At 32.1% G+C, this 15969-nt stretch overlaps 2 protein-coding genes across 9 annotated transcripts in view; both read right to left on the reverse strand.

Moving 5' to 3' along the window:
* Positions 1-307: 307 nt before the first annotated feature.
* LOC107368658 (uncharacterized) lies at positions 308-1349 on the reverse strand. The gene is made up of 2 exons (XM_015936524.3): positions 873-1349; positions 308-780 (listed from the first exon to the last, which is right to left on the reverse strand). Exons 1-2 carry the CDS (start codon positions 1323-1325, stop codon positions 445-447), a joined length of 789 nt encoding a protein of 262 aa, XP_015792010.1. The 5' UTR covers positions 1326-1349; the 3' UTR covers positions 308-444.
* A 3907-nt stretch (positions 1350-5256) lies between these two features.
* The window catches only part of cyst (rho guanine nucleotide exchange factor 18 cysts), a 47477-nt gene continuing 36764 nt past the window's right edge, over positions 5257-15969 (reverse strand). For 5 of the 8 annotated variants that reach the window (XR_001570211.3, XR_001570210.3, XR_016198893.1 and 2 more), the window contains 12 exons: positions 13422-13475; positions 13216-13357; positions 12270-12321; positions 11809-12035; positions 11511-11636; positions 10980-11097; positions 10576-10913; positions 8394-8729; positions 8215-8317; positions 7458-8152; positions 5811-6829; positions 5257-5637 (listed from right to left, as the gene is read on the reverse strand). Coding sequence is in view for 3 of the 8 variants with exons in the window: in XM_089267881.1 (XP_089124007.1) it covers positions 5623-5637; positions 5963-6829; positions 7458-8152; positions 8215-8317; positions 8394-8729; positions 10576-10913; positions 10980-11097; positions 11511-11636; positions 11809-12035; positions 12270-12321; positions 13216-13357; positions 13422-13475 (3073 nt within the window). In the remaining 5 variants the exon portion in view is untranslated. The remainder of the gene's footprint in view (positions 5638-5810; positions 6830-7457; positions 8153-8214; positions 8318-8393; positions 8730-10575; positions 10914-10979; positions 11098-11510; positions 11637-11808; positions 12036-12269; positions 12322-13215; positions 13358-13421; positions 13476-15969) is intronic. The other 3 variants (XM_089267881.1, XM_089267882.1, XM_015936653.3) reach the window with 1 other exon arrangement.

Below are 15969 nucleotides of genomic sequence, written 5' to 3' on the forward strand. Positions count from 1 at the left end.
ATTGGTTAAGTTACTGTTAAGCCACCACAAGCCACCTCATGGTTACCGTCCATTCGTTATAAGAGCTGATTTCCTACAAGATACAGATATCAAGACTTTTGACGAGACAATTGCTGGTTACAATTGGCTAGACATTCCTGTCGACGATGTCGGTGTAGTTAATCTGAAAAATGACCCTGAAGCTATTGCTGATTTTGATCGCGTTATGCAAACCTATTGCCGGTTACTGTCGACTGGAACTTCTTGTCAATAATGTTGTTGTAACTAATCTAGAAAGATTTGATGTTTGTTAAGCCATTTCTGACTATTATGATTTATCATGATAATTTATTAATTTATTTGTATGTATCTGTCATAACGATACTTCATGATGTACAATTGTTGTCAACATTTTTCCTTTTGTATTCATTTTTTAGCCAATATAATATTTCACTTCATTTCCATTTATTCAAACTTTGTGTTTGATGTATCTGGATTAGCAATGAGGAATCCACCATCAGATACAACAATTGAACCAGTCATGTTTCTTGATGCATCACTCGCAATGAATGCTATTGTTTGAGCAATATCAATTGGATCAGCAACTTTTTTCAATGGCATGATCTGATTGACGCTGTCCCAAATCGCATTTGAATCTCCCATGCTTTTGATTATATCAGTTCTGACTGGACCAGGATTGACTGAGTTGACACGGACATGCGGAGCCAACAAAGAAGCCATAGACTTGGTGAACATATCCAATGATGCTTTAGACATGCAATATGACCAAGTAGAACTATTCTGTGAAAACCCAAAATTAATTTGATTGAAACACAACATAAATCGTCAAGACACGTGCATGGCTTTCACCTGTAGAAACTTTCGAGACTTACCGACTTGAGACCTGCAACACTGGATACATTGACGATTGCTCCTTTGGCTTTGATCAATTGTGATTTAGCCAAATCTGTTAAAAGGATTACAGCGCGGACATTAACTTGCATCACTCGATCAAAATCAGCCAATGCTTGAGGTTCACCAAACGCTTTTTGACAAATAACACCAGCATTGTTTACTAGAATGTCCAGTTTCTTGTAAACAGAATTAGTTTCTTCGAAAGTTCGTCTGATATCATCATCTTTCATGAAATCAGCTTTTATAACAACAGGTTTATAGTTATGAGGAGATTTAGCTTCACATTCAGCAGCAACTTTATCCAATTTAGACTGATCACGACCAACAATTGCCACTTTAGCACCTAAAGACGAAAAGAGTAAAGCCGTTGCAGCGCCAATCCCGTCACTAGAACCAGTAATTAAAGCTACTTTATTGTCCAGATTGATCATTTTACCTTTCAAATTCAAGAAACAAAATGTGCTGAAAGTCGATCACTGAATTAACAAGTATTAATATACAAAATAATCATGATTAGTGATCATTTTATAGACTAGTTTATATACAATAATATCAATATAATAAAATCTGTTTCATCATTTGACTCAGTACATAGTCATAACAACCTCAACCGCAAAACAATGCAAAGTCAGCAAACATCCGTCGATACACATTGTGATTCGTTCAGTTTTGTTTAGCAGTTTTGATGAAGAAACATGATATTGATAAGTTACCTTGAGATTTATCAAAATTTGAAAATAGTCTAGACTATTCTTTAGTCAATTCAGTGAATTTTATCAATTAAAGGATTAAATGAAGGTCAATTGTGATTTATCAGTAATCAGAGTTATACTGAGTGATAATAAAAATACAATTCAAAAAGGAATGAAATAAGAGAGATAAGCGAGGAAAACCTAACGATAGTTATACAAATATATATATATAATATATATATTGGAAGCCAGAAATATTGGAAGCTGGTTTTGAGAACCTACTCATCGTTTCATCTAAAAGTATACATTCATTATCTGTATTTTTATACAACTGTTTCCGGATCTTATTTTTAACTCATTAAAGCTAGTTTTTCCTTGATATTGGCTCACCTGTTACTAAACAATTGGAATGAAAAGTCAAATACATGTCTAAAACATTTATCGATGAGCTGGAAGATTTTTTCATCTGCATTCTATAAACATTAACTGTTGAGCATCTATCAAGTTCCGAGTAAACAATCCTTTCTTGCGTTATTTATAAAAATTTTACTTAAATCATAAAATGAATATGATTTTTGAAAAACAAATCACAAAAAAGTTGTTACGATCTTTTTTGACCACTTTTTGGTGCTTTCAATTAAGAGGTACTCAAACGAGTAGCTTAATTTTGTGGCTTTATATCTCGTGAAATAAACGCCAGATTGCGGTCATTTTAATTTATAATTTATAACAGGACTTTGAAGGTGTCTAAAGACAGCGTATTCAAAAGCGACACAACAATGCTTACACAGCTAGGAAAGCAGTTTATAATAGGATTATAACATTTCCGTGGGTACTTGTTAAAAATTAAAACTTTATGTTTGAAAATGTTTAACGTCTTTAATTTCAAAGAGGTGATGTAATTGTAAAGCATCAATTGTAAAGTTTTAGTAGTGCCATGAGAACCATATGAATACTTAGCTTCATATTCAGCAGCAACTTTATCCAGTTTAGACTGATCACTACCAACAATTGCCACTTTAGCACCTAAAGACGAAAAGAATAAAGCCGTTGCAGCGCCAATTCCGTCACTAGAACCAGTAATAAAAGCTACTTTATTGTCCAGATTGCTAAATTTACCTTTGTAATTCAAGAAACAAAATGTTATGAAAGTCGATCACTAAACCAACAAGTATACATATTCAAAAGAATAATGATTAATGATCATTTTATAGACTATGATTCAAGATATTTATTGATTAGTAAAACCTTTCATTTGATTATTACTCCTGATAAACAAAATTTAACACAACCATCTTGAAAGAAGCTTAGATATCCAAATGGAAAAAGGAATGAATGAAGAGTAAGGAAAGGATTTATTGACAATTAACCAAGGAAAGAATTCAAATGACTTAAATGATTAGTAAAGTAAAATTTTAGTAATTATTAACTAAATCAATTGTTAACTCTATCAAAAGCTAAAATTATTCGTATTTGAATTCAGTATTCAAGTGAATTCCTTATTTCAAATTATACCAAACTGTTTATCAACGAAAAACTTACATATATTATTATTTATATAATAAAATCTGTTTCTTCTTTTGACTCAGTACTTAGTCATAACAACCTCAACCGTAAAACAATGAAAAGTCAGCAAATATACATAAGTCAATATACATTTGTTCAGCTTGATTTTACAGTTTTGACGAAAAAACATGATGTCGATGGATCACCTTGAGATTTTATCAAAATATGAAAATATATTACAAAGAAAGTGTCATAGGTGTCATAATTTCCGGTCGATACTATGTTCGTTCGATAGAACACAAACTTAACGAGTCTTTTACAATCAAGTCGAATCAAGGTCAAACGTTACCTATCAGTAATCAGAGATACACCGATTGCTTTCAAAAATAGAAACTGTGTTGTGCAAACAGTGCTGTCCGTTATATAAACACCTGCATAACAGAATCAGTATAAAAGTTTACTGTTTACAGAGAAAAGGTATCAGTTGTGAATTTGAATTTGAAAGTAATTCAGTATTTTGCAAATTTTTTCAGTCTATCCAAATTGAAAATGCAAGTGAACAAAATTGTATCGCCTATTTTTTTGATGGCAGTCATTTTTATCTTTTGTTCTTATTCGGTGACCTCTCAATCTGTTCCGGGTGTCTCACCCTCTGGACCCAAAGCCTCTGGGGGCTCATCATTACTTGCGTCGGTCTCTGGCGCCTTAAATCCCCTTGCGCCCATGCCCACTGGTGGATCATCATCCTTTCAGCCCGATAAATCTTCCGAAAAATTTGTCTTCGGTGGATCGCCCAATTATCAAATTAATCTGTAATCACCTAGTGACGGTCAACGTGAAAAACTAATACTGTGATGTAGCTAATAAGCTTCACTGTTTAAGAAAGTGACTGAGATTGCTGCAATTCAATTGTTCCTTCGTTAAGAATAAATTATAAAATAGAATATAAAATTTTAATTTGATAAATAAATACCTAATCATTTACTTTTCAGTACTTTCCGATACATTTCATTGATTATCGGAACTAGAAAATTATCTAATCCGTGATATTCAGGGTAAGACTTTTTCAACTTCCACTGTCTGAGCCAGCTAACTATAAAGCTTTACAGCTGTAGCTATCACAAAAATACACCTGAACAGTTTAATTTCTAAGAAAACTTAATTTTCGATTTTTCTGCTACAACCATCTATTGAAAGAAAACTTGATCACATGTTCTACCGAATGCAACTACAAATCATGCGTTTTTAAAAAAAATGCCAGTTCATTCGATCAAAACGGAATTATTCAAAAGCGAAGAAAATGGAAAGTAAAAATAAAGCACGAACTGTCATCAAAAATAATCGAAATACAACTGGCTGCGCAATCAAAAACGTGTAAACAAAACGCTTTGAATAACATTTCTCAGCTAGAATGTGTCTTTACTAGAAAACACATAGGTGGTGCACTTGCAAAGCAAGACCAATTTATTTGACTAAAGGCTCTAAATTTTTATATTTCATGCTTTCCGAAATGGTAGCACGCACTTCACCAGACAACTCATTTAGTAAAATTTTCTAGAAATTGAAGTTAGTTGATACCTGCATCGACTGACTGACTGACTAAATCGGCTAACTTTGGTATTTAAAATTTTCAGATCGATTGTCGGCACAATTAGCATAGAAAAAGGAAAGGAAGGAAAAGGAAAAATCCTCTAGAAAATTTTCATTTAAGATTCAACTCTCATCAAACTGGAAATTTTGAATCGATTATATCGATTATCTGTACACTGAAATAGCATTTTATCCATCAAAATTCTGTCGAACTGTTGCCCAAAAAGCTTTATAATAGGTTGAACATAATTCATATCATGCAACATCTTCACTGTTCAATATGCTGACCAAAAGGAAAGAAACTTGAAAGATTCATGAACTTGAAAGATCGAATGCCATTTAATCCTAGACATGTTTTCTTCAGTTGATTTGCCGATTCAGAGACAATCTTTCCATACAATTCGGGTTTAATGGAGATAATAATAAACAAATTAACCATAGAAATCTGTTAAATAAATTTTAATTAATCTTTTCATAAATCAGACAAGAGACAGCAATTTAATGCTTTTTGCAATTTAAATTAGTGATCAGTTTACAACAATTCAGACTAAAATTGATCTTGTTTTCAATTAAATTGACAAAAAATAAATTTATTCAAGTGTATTACATCTTCATTTGACTGACTATTGTCTCAGTGTTACAATAAAATTGATTCAGTAAACAATTAGAGAAATTGAATTAGAGAAAGAATCTCTAAAACGAAATCATTTGAGAAAAATGAACATAAAATATCATTCAATCTGTACAATGCAAAAAAACATTTGAACCAGTTGTAACACAATTTACAATGAAAGTGTACACAATTGTTGACCAACAATCAAGCACACTGACCAATAAACGTCCAAATGTAAAAAACAATCGTCCAGTGATTAGGGTTAGTCTTTTGATTATCTCGTCAATATTTCGAATTTATTGTTGAATAAAAATTGATCAGAATCCATCACTGAGTTTGATACTAGAAAAAGAAAAAAGAAGAAAAATTCAAATTAGTTCCAAACGTTTACTTGAATTATCACGATAAAAGCTGAACAGTAAATAATCAAGATTAAAAGTCTGGATATTTCATTTCAGAGTTTAAATTGATAATGATAAAAGTTAAAAAATAAAAGATGGAAATGATTAATTTACCTTGAAGAATGATAAATAATAATGAAAAAAAGGAAAAAATGTTTTCACGAACAAAATAAGAGACAAAACTCAATGATGTTCAGACTCGAATTAAGTCATCAACTGAGTCATAAACAGTTTACTCAAAACTGAGCCAGGAACACTTTACTCACAGGAATATTTCCAATTGTCGCTGGTATCTGTTGATTAGATGGTGAATTGACTACTTGACTATGATTACATCGACCCTGACCTGACTCGTTAACGGCCAATTTAAGGGGCAATTGTTGCTTAATTGGTGATGAATTAGAACCACTATTAAAGGCTAAACTTGGTGTTCTCGGTGCAGAAGATGAAGATTGATTAACTTTATCAGATGAAGTTAGACTTGGCGTCTCGGAGGATACAGTTGTTCCTGGTGTTGATGATACACAAGATGGAAATGATATGTTATTAAAATTAGTAGCAACTGATCGAGTAAATTGATTACAACTTGATCCAGTCAATCTATCACAATCAGATATTCCAGTGGCATTACATGGACTATTGTTATTGTTATTACTATTATTACTGACAAGACTATTATTGTTAAGGCCGTTTCCCCGATTAACAAGATCAGGATTGATCCGTAAATTACCAGTATTCACAATTGTATGAGCAGGAGACAGAATTATTCCTTCCTTTTGAAGAGCCTCCAACTTGCGATAAAGCATTTCCCTTTGCTCTTCCACGTCCTTTTGTTCCTTTCGAACCTTTTCCTGTAAATCTTCCAACGATTTTCGTTCACTTTCGATTCCCGTCTTTTCTTCATTTAGCTTTTTGATCCATTCGCTCTTTTCCATTCTCAACTGTTCTTGAAGATTCCTCAGTTCTTCCAACCCTTGTTCCGGTCTGTACACACTTCGACGATCCGATTTTGCGTCTCGACCGTTGTTTCCACCGTAAATGTTGTCCTTTTGAAGTTGAATTATCTTGTTGTTTGAATCCATCAATTGAAATCTCATGTTTTCAAACAAGGTTTGCTGGTAATTGAATAAACACTGAAAAAAGTAAAGCAATAATCATTAGTAAATTTAATAAACCTTAAAATCAATTAGTTTCTTTGCCCAATTTTTGGTTAATGGCTTTTTTCACAGAGAAACGTTTAACAATTTGTACTTTTTGCTACTCTTTTTGCATACATTTAAAGGGTAAAGACAGAAAAAATTGAATCTAACAACTACTTGTATTCATATTTATATTTAATTATACAAGTTAACCAGAATAAATTATTACTAGGAAAAGGAAAGTTGAATTGAGTTAAAAAGTGATTTTAAGCATGAAAATTGAGAAAAAATGATTCCATTGAAAAGTATACTTTAGTTTGAGACAAAATGAACTCAAATTGAGGCGCATAAAAAATGAAAGGCATTTTTCACACAAAATCATGTACCATTTGCTAATTCAACTATTAAATGTTTTAATTAAAGGCAAGAGTCAATTTACTCTGGAAATCATAAATTAGATTTAACTTAATCGAGAAGTGCATAAAAAATGAGTGAATATTCAACAAGTGATGAAACTGGTTAATGATTAAAATGTTTATAAACTTTTCCTTTTTACCCTTTTCTCAATGTTTAAAGAGGAAAATGTGATTACAAGAAATGGTGAAATGATTAATGTTATTACCATAAGAAGATTAACTTGATGTTGAAGTTCAGCTATTTGGATCAACTGGTCTTTTCCTTGAGTCATCAGAAGAGGTGTAGTTGTTAGTCTGTATATGTCACTAGGATCGTAAAGAGGTAAAGTGGCAAACATTGAGGATGATGATGAGGTAGAAGATGAGGGTGAAATGGGTGCCAATGTAGTGCTTGAAGAGGCAAACAGTGATTGAATCGAAGGTGTTGGTGTAGTGACAAGGGAACGTCGTTGCGTCTTCTCGGGACTCGATGCATTCGATGAGCACTTGTTGACCAACGGTCCAGAAGATCGACGGTGATCAGTTAAAGTGGGTCTTATTGCTAGGAATGATTCATTGGTTGGACCTTGAGTCATTGTTGTCGTTGATGAGGAAGAGGACGAGGCTGTGGATAGAGTGGATCCCATGTTAAGAGCACTTCCGTCGGGATCAACTTCAGATGTTCGCGAATCGCCTGTAACATTTTCCTTGAATGGACAGTCTTTCAATTGACCCAACTTCTTCTTCAATGCATTCAATCGCAGTAAAGGATCTTTCTCTGGATTATCAAAGCCACCAAAAGTCTCTGCTCTTTTTGGTAAAATGGGCGAAACAAAAGTGTCACTTTGATGTTCACCAGCTGAACTGACACTGCGACACAAATTGGTACCAGAAACGTAAAGATTATGAGCTATCCTGAAAGCTGCAAAATAAACAGTTGATTAATAGTCTGATTACAATCGCTAAATAATGTTCGAGTCTAACCTTCATTGGCAGCATTAATGATTGTCTCTGGTGAGCAATTGTCTTCAATCATTGGCACATAACGGATCAATTCAATTCCTTCTTGTTCAATACCGAGCAATTCCTTGAAAGAGAAAATGAAAAATTAGTTTACATGAAATTCATGGTGCATTTGTGGTGACATCAAAGTTAATCATTACCATCATGTCGGCGAATATTTTCATTTTATCTTCACACATTTGAGCCATTCGAGCATCCTTTTCGTACATTGAATTCAATAGTTCACGAACTTTTGCTTTTCTTGCCTCTTCTATCTTTTTCTCTTCACCCTCATTCGGACAATCCTCTTCTTCATCAGGACAAATCTCGACCGCTTCTCGAATCTGGTCAATCAAATTTTTCTGTTCCTTTGCAGTTGGACATATCAGTTCATACATTTCAGGCTCATGAGGATTGGATGATATCAAGTAAACTCCTCGACTTAATTGTCCAGCCTTTTCACGAACCAAAAGCTTTTGCAATGAAACAACACTTGACTGTGAATAGAAAAGCAGAAAAATTAATAACAAACAGATGAAAAGAAAATCATTTTCTTCATAAAATCAATCCAATTATTGATATAAACTTCCAAGATGGACAATCAATATTTAAGGTGAATCTCAAGTTGTTATGAGTAAAAACTTATAAGTTATAACACAATAACGATATCATCAAAGACAAGATAAAGTGTACAGAATAGACAAGATTCTCATTTTTATTCCTAATAATGTTCCAAACAGAATAATAAATGTCAAAAATTGGGTCTTAATCACTTGAAATATGACAAATATTTCCAATTAGAGTCTAATCAAGAGCATAAACAAGGCATTTATTGTTCATTAACCCTGTTAATGGGAAAACAAAATGCTTGTAAACTATGAAAAGATGAAAGTAATATTAAACTGGTGATTGCCTTTTAGTGAGTTTCGTTTATCAATTTAATGACAACTTTAGTTGGACGTGAAAAAGATGAGAAGAAGAAAAAATAATCATATTATTTCCATGAATACTGTTGAATAGGAATGATAAGTTGAATACAAATTCACCAGATTGAGAAGCATAATCAATCCTCTCAGGTCTAATAATTCAAGGTATCAACAATTTAATGGCAACGATTCCCAGAGAAGCTAGAGAAAGCCATGAAAGATGATGATCATGATGGAGATGGAGATGAATGTTAAATGGAAACCAAATAAAACGAAATGAAAAGGTAATAAACAAGAAAAGTCTGAAAGTGATGAAAATTTGTAATACATTACAGTCATCATCTGATCGTTTAATTTTGCCTTTGTTTTACTTTTTCATTTCAAGCTGAAAATTGAGATGGAAATGTAACTTTCCATGAAAATGAATATGAAATTAAATAAAAATGTGTGACATGTTGAACTACAATAAAGGGTTTACAGTTATTCCTTCAGAACAATGTTGATGGGAAAGTTGAGCAAAGGGAAATAAGCAAAAGGTGATGAGAAAATGTTGTTTCATTTCTCATTCCTGGTGAAATATAAGGCAAGTGTTACAAAATATAATAAATATATTTGTAGGGTTAAAGTGGTGAGATGAAATTCCCAAGATAGTCTTAAATAAAAGTAAGAAAACTTGTAAAAAGGTAGAAAAGAAGTTTTCTTTATCTTCATTTATTTTTACCTTTTATTGAACATTAGCTGTTATCAAAGAGACATGAATTGATGAAAAGGATGAGAAACAAATGTATGGCCAGTAAGCATCATTATACTCTTGGAGTGAAGAGTGAAGCTAAAATTAGCTGAATGACAAGAGTTGAATCGAATGGTTTGATTAACTTGTTACCGATTCAACAAGAAATTTATTGTTGCTAACAAAACTCGGAAAAGGAATGAAAAGTAAATTTTAAAAAAAAACTTCAACAAGGTCAAGGTTGTTTGCCAGGTAAACATGATTATGAATTTTGGATGAACAAGGAAGAGAATTGATTGAGCTAATAAGTTCATCTATGAATTAATAATGGAAAGAGAAAAGTAGAAGAATATCGAATAATCGAAGATGAACTTTTATTCATCAAGAAATGGTTGATGGAATGAATGTTATCATAAAGAATAGTTTCATTCTGCAATTTTCATCATTAAGGATTAATTAATGAGCCATGTCTTCTGATGACAGTTAATTCAGCTAAAAGAAAATGAGTTTCCAGATGAATTCTGAAAAAACATGGACAAATGATATTATTGCAAACCCTTATTTATGATGAGTGTAACCTTGTCTGAGCATCACTCAGTTTCTGAAACACATTGAATCTGTTTGTATGGAAATTGAATTGATAATTTGAATGAAAACTCGTCGCTCATCCTTGAGCTGACAACTTACCTTGTTATCAAGTGAACAGAAATGATACTTTTGATTGTTTTCTTGAAGCAAAATGATTACATCAGAAAGTATAACACCAATTACATCAACAACTTTACCACGAGCACTTTTCCATGAGAGAACAGCTTCATGGCGCAACTTTCGATTATTCGAGAGAAGATCAGATTTTCTAAACTTTTTACCCTTGTAGATGGTCGTCGATTTGGCATCAATTTTATTATAAATCTCAAGTAAACGAATTTCCTTTTCCTTTTCAGCAACCTGAGCATCAACTCGATTAATGACATTTTTACAGTGACTCAGTGCATCCTTCAAATCACTATAATCACATTTATTATCTAAAAATAAATGAAACGCAAAAGTAAATGATTAACAAGCGAAATTAAATTTTCCAATTTACTCACCTTTGGTAACTTTCAACAAGGAATCAATCAACAATGGATATTTGGTGATGCGCTGAGTAACGAGTAAAATACATTCAGGAATTCCTCGAGTCTTACAAACGGGTTTCATGCTACATTTCTGTAAATAAACAAGAAAATATTTCGAAATTAATTTTCGTCTAGAGACTTTCGTTGTCTAATGTCTACTTTTGATTTGTTTGGTTAAGTCAAGGTTTTCAAGTTGATCGAGTTGCGATTCCATAAATAAATTATAAACTCTGAAACTTGATACCATTCTAATCTTTCCCCTGTTTGTTTACAAGTTAAATTTCAACAAACATGATAATTATGAGTTCACCTAGTTTCTAGTTTACTGTTATTCAATTTATTTACACAAAGTTTACTGTCAACCTTGACCTCAAAGGTTTTCCAGTCAACATTGTTAACCTTGTCTGTTATTTTCAGCATTTTGTTTATCACTTGAGAGGAAAGTGTTGATGAAAGAAATGAAATGATTATCTTGACGAAGATGAATAACTTTTAATTACTTACTTTGATGAAATTCTGGAATTTCCTATCAGTTTTCAGGATATCTTTATACAAAGACAGGGCTTCTTTATGTTGACTACAAAATTGTCCGTAACAGTTTCTTAATTGTTCACCATTTGATCCAGAAAACTGTTTGCAAGAGAAATGAAAACAAATAAAAGGTTCGAATTATTTTTCCACATTTTTCGATATTAATTTAGACGCAATTTTCACGAATGGTTCAAGATGGTTCAAGATGAAAGTAATTTTTGCATTTCAAGGCGATCCATCATTGTCATGATTAAAACAAATATTAACAAACCTGTTGTAATATTATGTCTCCAATATTATCGATCACAGAGTCTAGAGATTGTCTTTCTCGTAATTTCTTAAGGAATGTAAGATGGGTTTCAAGAAGATCCTCCAAACATGGGAATATCCTTTCCACCATGTCTTTGGTCATATGAAGTTCTTTAATCATACCTTGAGCATATATTTTCTGCATTATCTTTAGGGTTAAACAATGATGCTTCTCGGTTATTATTAACTCTGTAAGGAAGAAGAATGAAAATGATGAAAAGATTAGTTATGAGATGAGCAAGGTAAAATTAATTTCAAGTTCATTGAATATTAGCCAGGAATCAAGGTTTACTGGACCAAGTCAATTATTGGTCAACAATTGGGTCAAAAGGTGGTTCGAAGGAAAATAATCACAATATCTTTTATTTTTTCCTTTTTTTTCTCTCCAAAGGTTATTCTCTTTAATAAAATATCAATCCATACCATGAATAACTTCTTGTCGTCTAATGTCCTTTTCCTTTAATCGTTTGAGAACCTGGAATGGAACAGAAAAGTAAAAAGAAAAGTAAACAATGAGATTTTGTCATTTTGTCTTTCATTTCTTCTTTTTTTTTCTTCGAAACGTTTTCGATTGTTGGTTTCATCAGAAGCAACATGGTTACGTTCATCGTTATCATGACAATGTAATGAATATAAAAGAGGCAAATCATTAAAGAATCAGTAACAGAGATTACAATAGCAGATCAATTGAACGTCAATAGTTGCAATCTCAACGTCTTATTGTTGCTCTTTTTTGTTGTTCATGGAAATTGAGGGAAAAGAAAAGTTGAACTACATTAAAGGTTATTAATTAATTTGAAGGAAAATAAAGAGCAGAATAATGGCTCATGTTAAGTGAGTTTCATCAGTTAGAAGGTCCATTGTGTTGGTCAAGTAAAAAAATAGATTTCCTGTGGAGACGTTAAAGGCTTATTTACTCTGATTGTAATTGACGAAATGGCAATTTTGTTTCTTGTCTTCGACCAACAAATGACATCATTGGTATCATATTGAATAATATTGCTAATCGTAAATGAAATTTGAGGACAAAAGTTGCTTCATCACGATTCCATCAAACTTCATGTTATTAATTACCAAAAGTGGATGATTCTTGGTAAAGAAACTCATTTGTATTAATGAGATGCATTTATGTAAATAGTGAGGGTCAACAGAAGCTGGATAAACATGACCGTTCGAGTTGATAATAAGTTCAATATTGTAATGAGATGGACATTCGCCAACAACTCAACTATTTTAAAGGTTTTATCGAAACGAATTCAAAAGAAACTAAAAGCGACTTTTAATCAATTTCCACTTTTCTTTTCAACTAAAATTTTCGATCAACTCTGCTTTCGATTCTTTTTTTGCCGTTCAAGTGTCAATGACTAACCTTTTTATCAACTGTATTGTTCCATGATTCGGGTTCGTCATCCAATAAACGAAGAGCGCAATCATCTTCAAATTCACTTGTAATCACTTCTGCAACTCCTTCATCCAGTGACTCCATGGAACCAGAAGCAGTTTCAACAATGCTGAAGTTGCGATGAGAAAAAAGTCATTTATTGTTTGAAACTTTTTGCGTTCATTTACACTTACTTGCTGTGTCCATCTTCACCAGTGTCCAACTCTTTGTCTTCACAGATGACTTTGCTGTAAATTAATGATATTTAATAAATTAGCAAATGACATTTTAATTAGAAAAGATTGATTGAGCAAAATATCAAGACAACAATTTAAAGGTAACATTGTAATCATGCTTAATTCATACACAAACATAAACAAAAGGTATTGACTAGAAGTACAATTTTATGCACTCATTAACCATTTGATCATGCAGAATGAATAAACTTGTTAATTTGATTAAAAAAACTAATTTAACGGGAACACAGAAATTAAAGGTAAACAGTTGATGCAAACACAAAATTATTAGCTATTAACATTGGATTAACTTTTGATGAAAAGTGAAGTTTTATCAATTATTATTACTCGATAATTGATTGAAAAAACAATCAAATATTCCAATGGTGGGTAACAATTAACGGTTAACATCATTTAGATGTTATCGACCTACATGAACATGCTCATTTGCATGGTAATCACAAGGCTTTTTGGGCACAAAATCACTTTGATTAAGAGTAATTTCATGTGAAATCGAGTCAGATTAAGGTTAAATTGTTGCGATTAGGCCATTCGATGTTCTTGGAACAAATTAAGGTAAATCCTTTCAACTTTTCCTAATCACATTAAGCTTCCAAGAAACAGTTGAACATAATCAACGGATTCTCCAAAATTACAATGGCACTAATCACAGTAACTCAATGGACTAAATCATGGTTCAATCTTTGATTCTATGAATGATGATTGTCACAATTCCAAGTGAATAGTCATATTGATGGTAAATGAAATTAGTAACTGATTAGTAAATCAGGTAAATTGACATCCAATGGTTAAAATAAAGTGAAAAATATATCCATATGGTGAGAGTAAAGAAAGCAAGTAAAAAAGGTTGAATTAAGGTTGAAGAGGAAGATGGAAATGGATCAACAAATAAGCATCAATTAACTTAATTCATACATCATCATTGAGTTGAGTCCAGATGAAAGTAAAAGAAGAAAAGGAAGGCAATTCTGGTTAATGGCGATCAGTGTTTGATGAATAAATCAATCACAAATTGAATACAAATGTGATAATCCTTTTGTCTTTATTAATGACAAGAAAATGTTCAATCAAGTCGACGATCAATTAAATGTTTACTGTTGATTAAAGCACTAATACAACAACTGTTAGTAAAGTGACCATTCAACAAGGAAAACAATCAACAAATTGTGTAAATTAGAAGGCAAATGATTAAACCACTGGAGACACGAAGTCGTCATTTAAAGCACTTTAACTTAACCTTAGAAATTGATTAAAAAAGGACAAAAACAATGAACTCGAAGGGAAAGAAACAACGAAGACAACAAGATGGCGAATGTTGAGTGGCAATGAAAAGCACTAAGGCTAAAGATGAAGCATAAGATGAGCAATAATGATGAAGGCGATGCGAAAAATATGAGCAAGATTGGGATAACGAAGAGAGTAGTCGAAGTGAGCTAAAAACTGTAATGATTCCAGAAAAAAGAAACTGAACCAGAAAACATTTGTTTTAAAGCAAAAGGCAAGTTTAGTTACACCTCGCTGTGAGTCACAATGAGATGAAACATTTCATCAGGAAACAGAAAATGACTCGTAGTAAAAGATGTCGACAGTACCTTAAGAAGCAGTAAACTTGATCGAAAGAGAAGAGAGGAAAAATTTTCTTGGAAGGTGTCCTAAATCGGTTGTAAATGACGAAGGGAAAAGCAACTCCAGAAGGAGTCCAAAATAAACCTCAAGTGAAAAAAAATATTTAACTTTTATTCAGCTTTTCATGTCAATGCCGAGATTTTGTTGTTGATCAAGTTAACCGATACAAGTGAAAGAGCAAAAATGACAAAATTAACAAAAATTGAAAATGAAACTTTGATAAATCTTAACCTGAAACACCAAAACCATCAACTCGGGTTAAACCTACAAACTGTATTTACTCATGAATTAACCTCTGAAAATTTAAACATGAAAAGGTAAATATTGATAGAAACATTTCAATTTCTAGAGTTTCTGCCTTTTTCATTCTCTTTTCATTAACTTGAACATTTTCTTGTAGTTCATTCTTCACCATGCTTCAGTAAACTAATTTACTTTGACCAAAGAGAAATGTTTTGTTCATTTGGCTCAACACTAATGTTATCAATTAACAGGTATTCTGATTCTATTTTAAGATTGTTCATGAATCGGGTTTCATCAAATAGCAATCAGACAATCTAATATTTCCACATGTTCTTGTTTTTCATTATTAACATAATAACCAGCATCATCAGGGTGGTTTACATCAGTGGAAGCTATTAAAGCTATGAGTAACAATCATAATTGAAATCTTGTTATTTATTAATCTTATTTTTTGTGGTTCCTTTTGCTGCTTTTCCCAATTAGATTTGCTAATTATCTTTCATCTGATGTTAGATGAGTTTACCTTTCAATATTTGCAACACCTTGAAATGTAATCTATCGAGAGAATTGAGAAAAACATTTTCCCTAATTTTCGCCATTCCAAGAGAAATGATAA

The sequence above is a fragment of the Tetranychus urticae genome, chromosome 2 (genome assembly GCF_039701765.1).
Source record: "Tetranychus urticae isolate SD_2017Ah chromosome 2, NJAU_TeUrti_SD_1.0, whole genome shotgun sequence".
Lineage (NCBI taxonomy): Eukaryota > Metazoa > Arthropoda > Arachnida > Trombidiformes > Tetranychidae > Tetranychus > Tetranychus urticae.

Excerpts from the sequence above, each read along its gene's own strand:
- LOC107368658 (XM_015936524.3), bottom strand. The coding sequence starts at position 1,325 with ATGATCAATCTGGACAATAAAGTAGCTTTAATTACTGGTTCTAGTGAC. Across the intron at positions 781-872 it reads GTGTTGCAGGTCTCAAGTCG|AATAGTTCTACTTGGTCATA; the intron begins GTAAGTCTCGAA and ends GGGTTTTCACAG.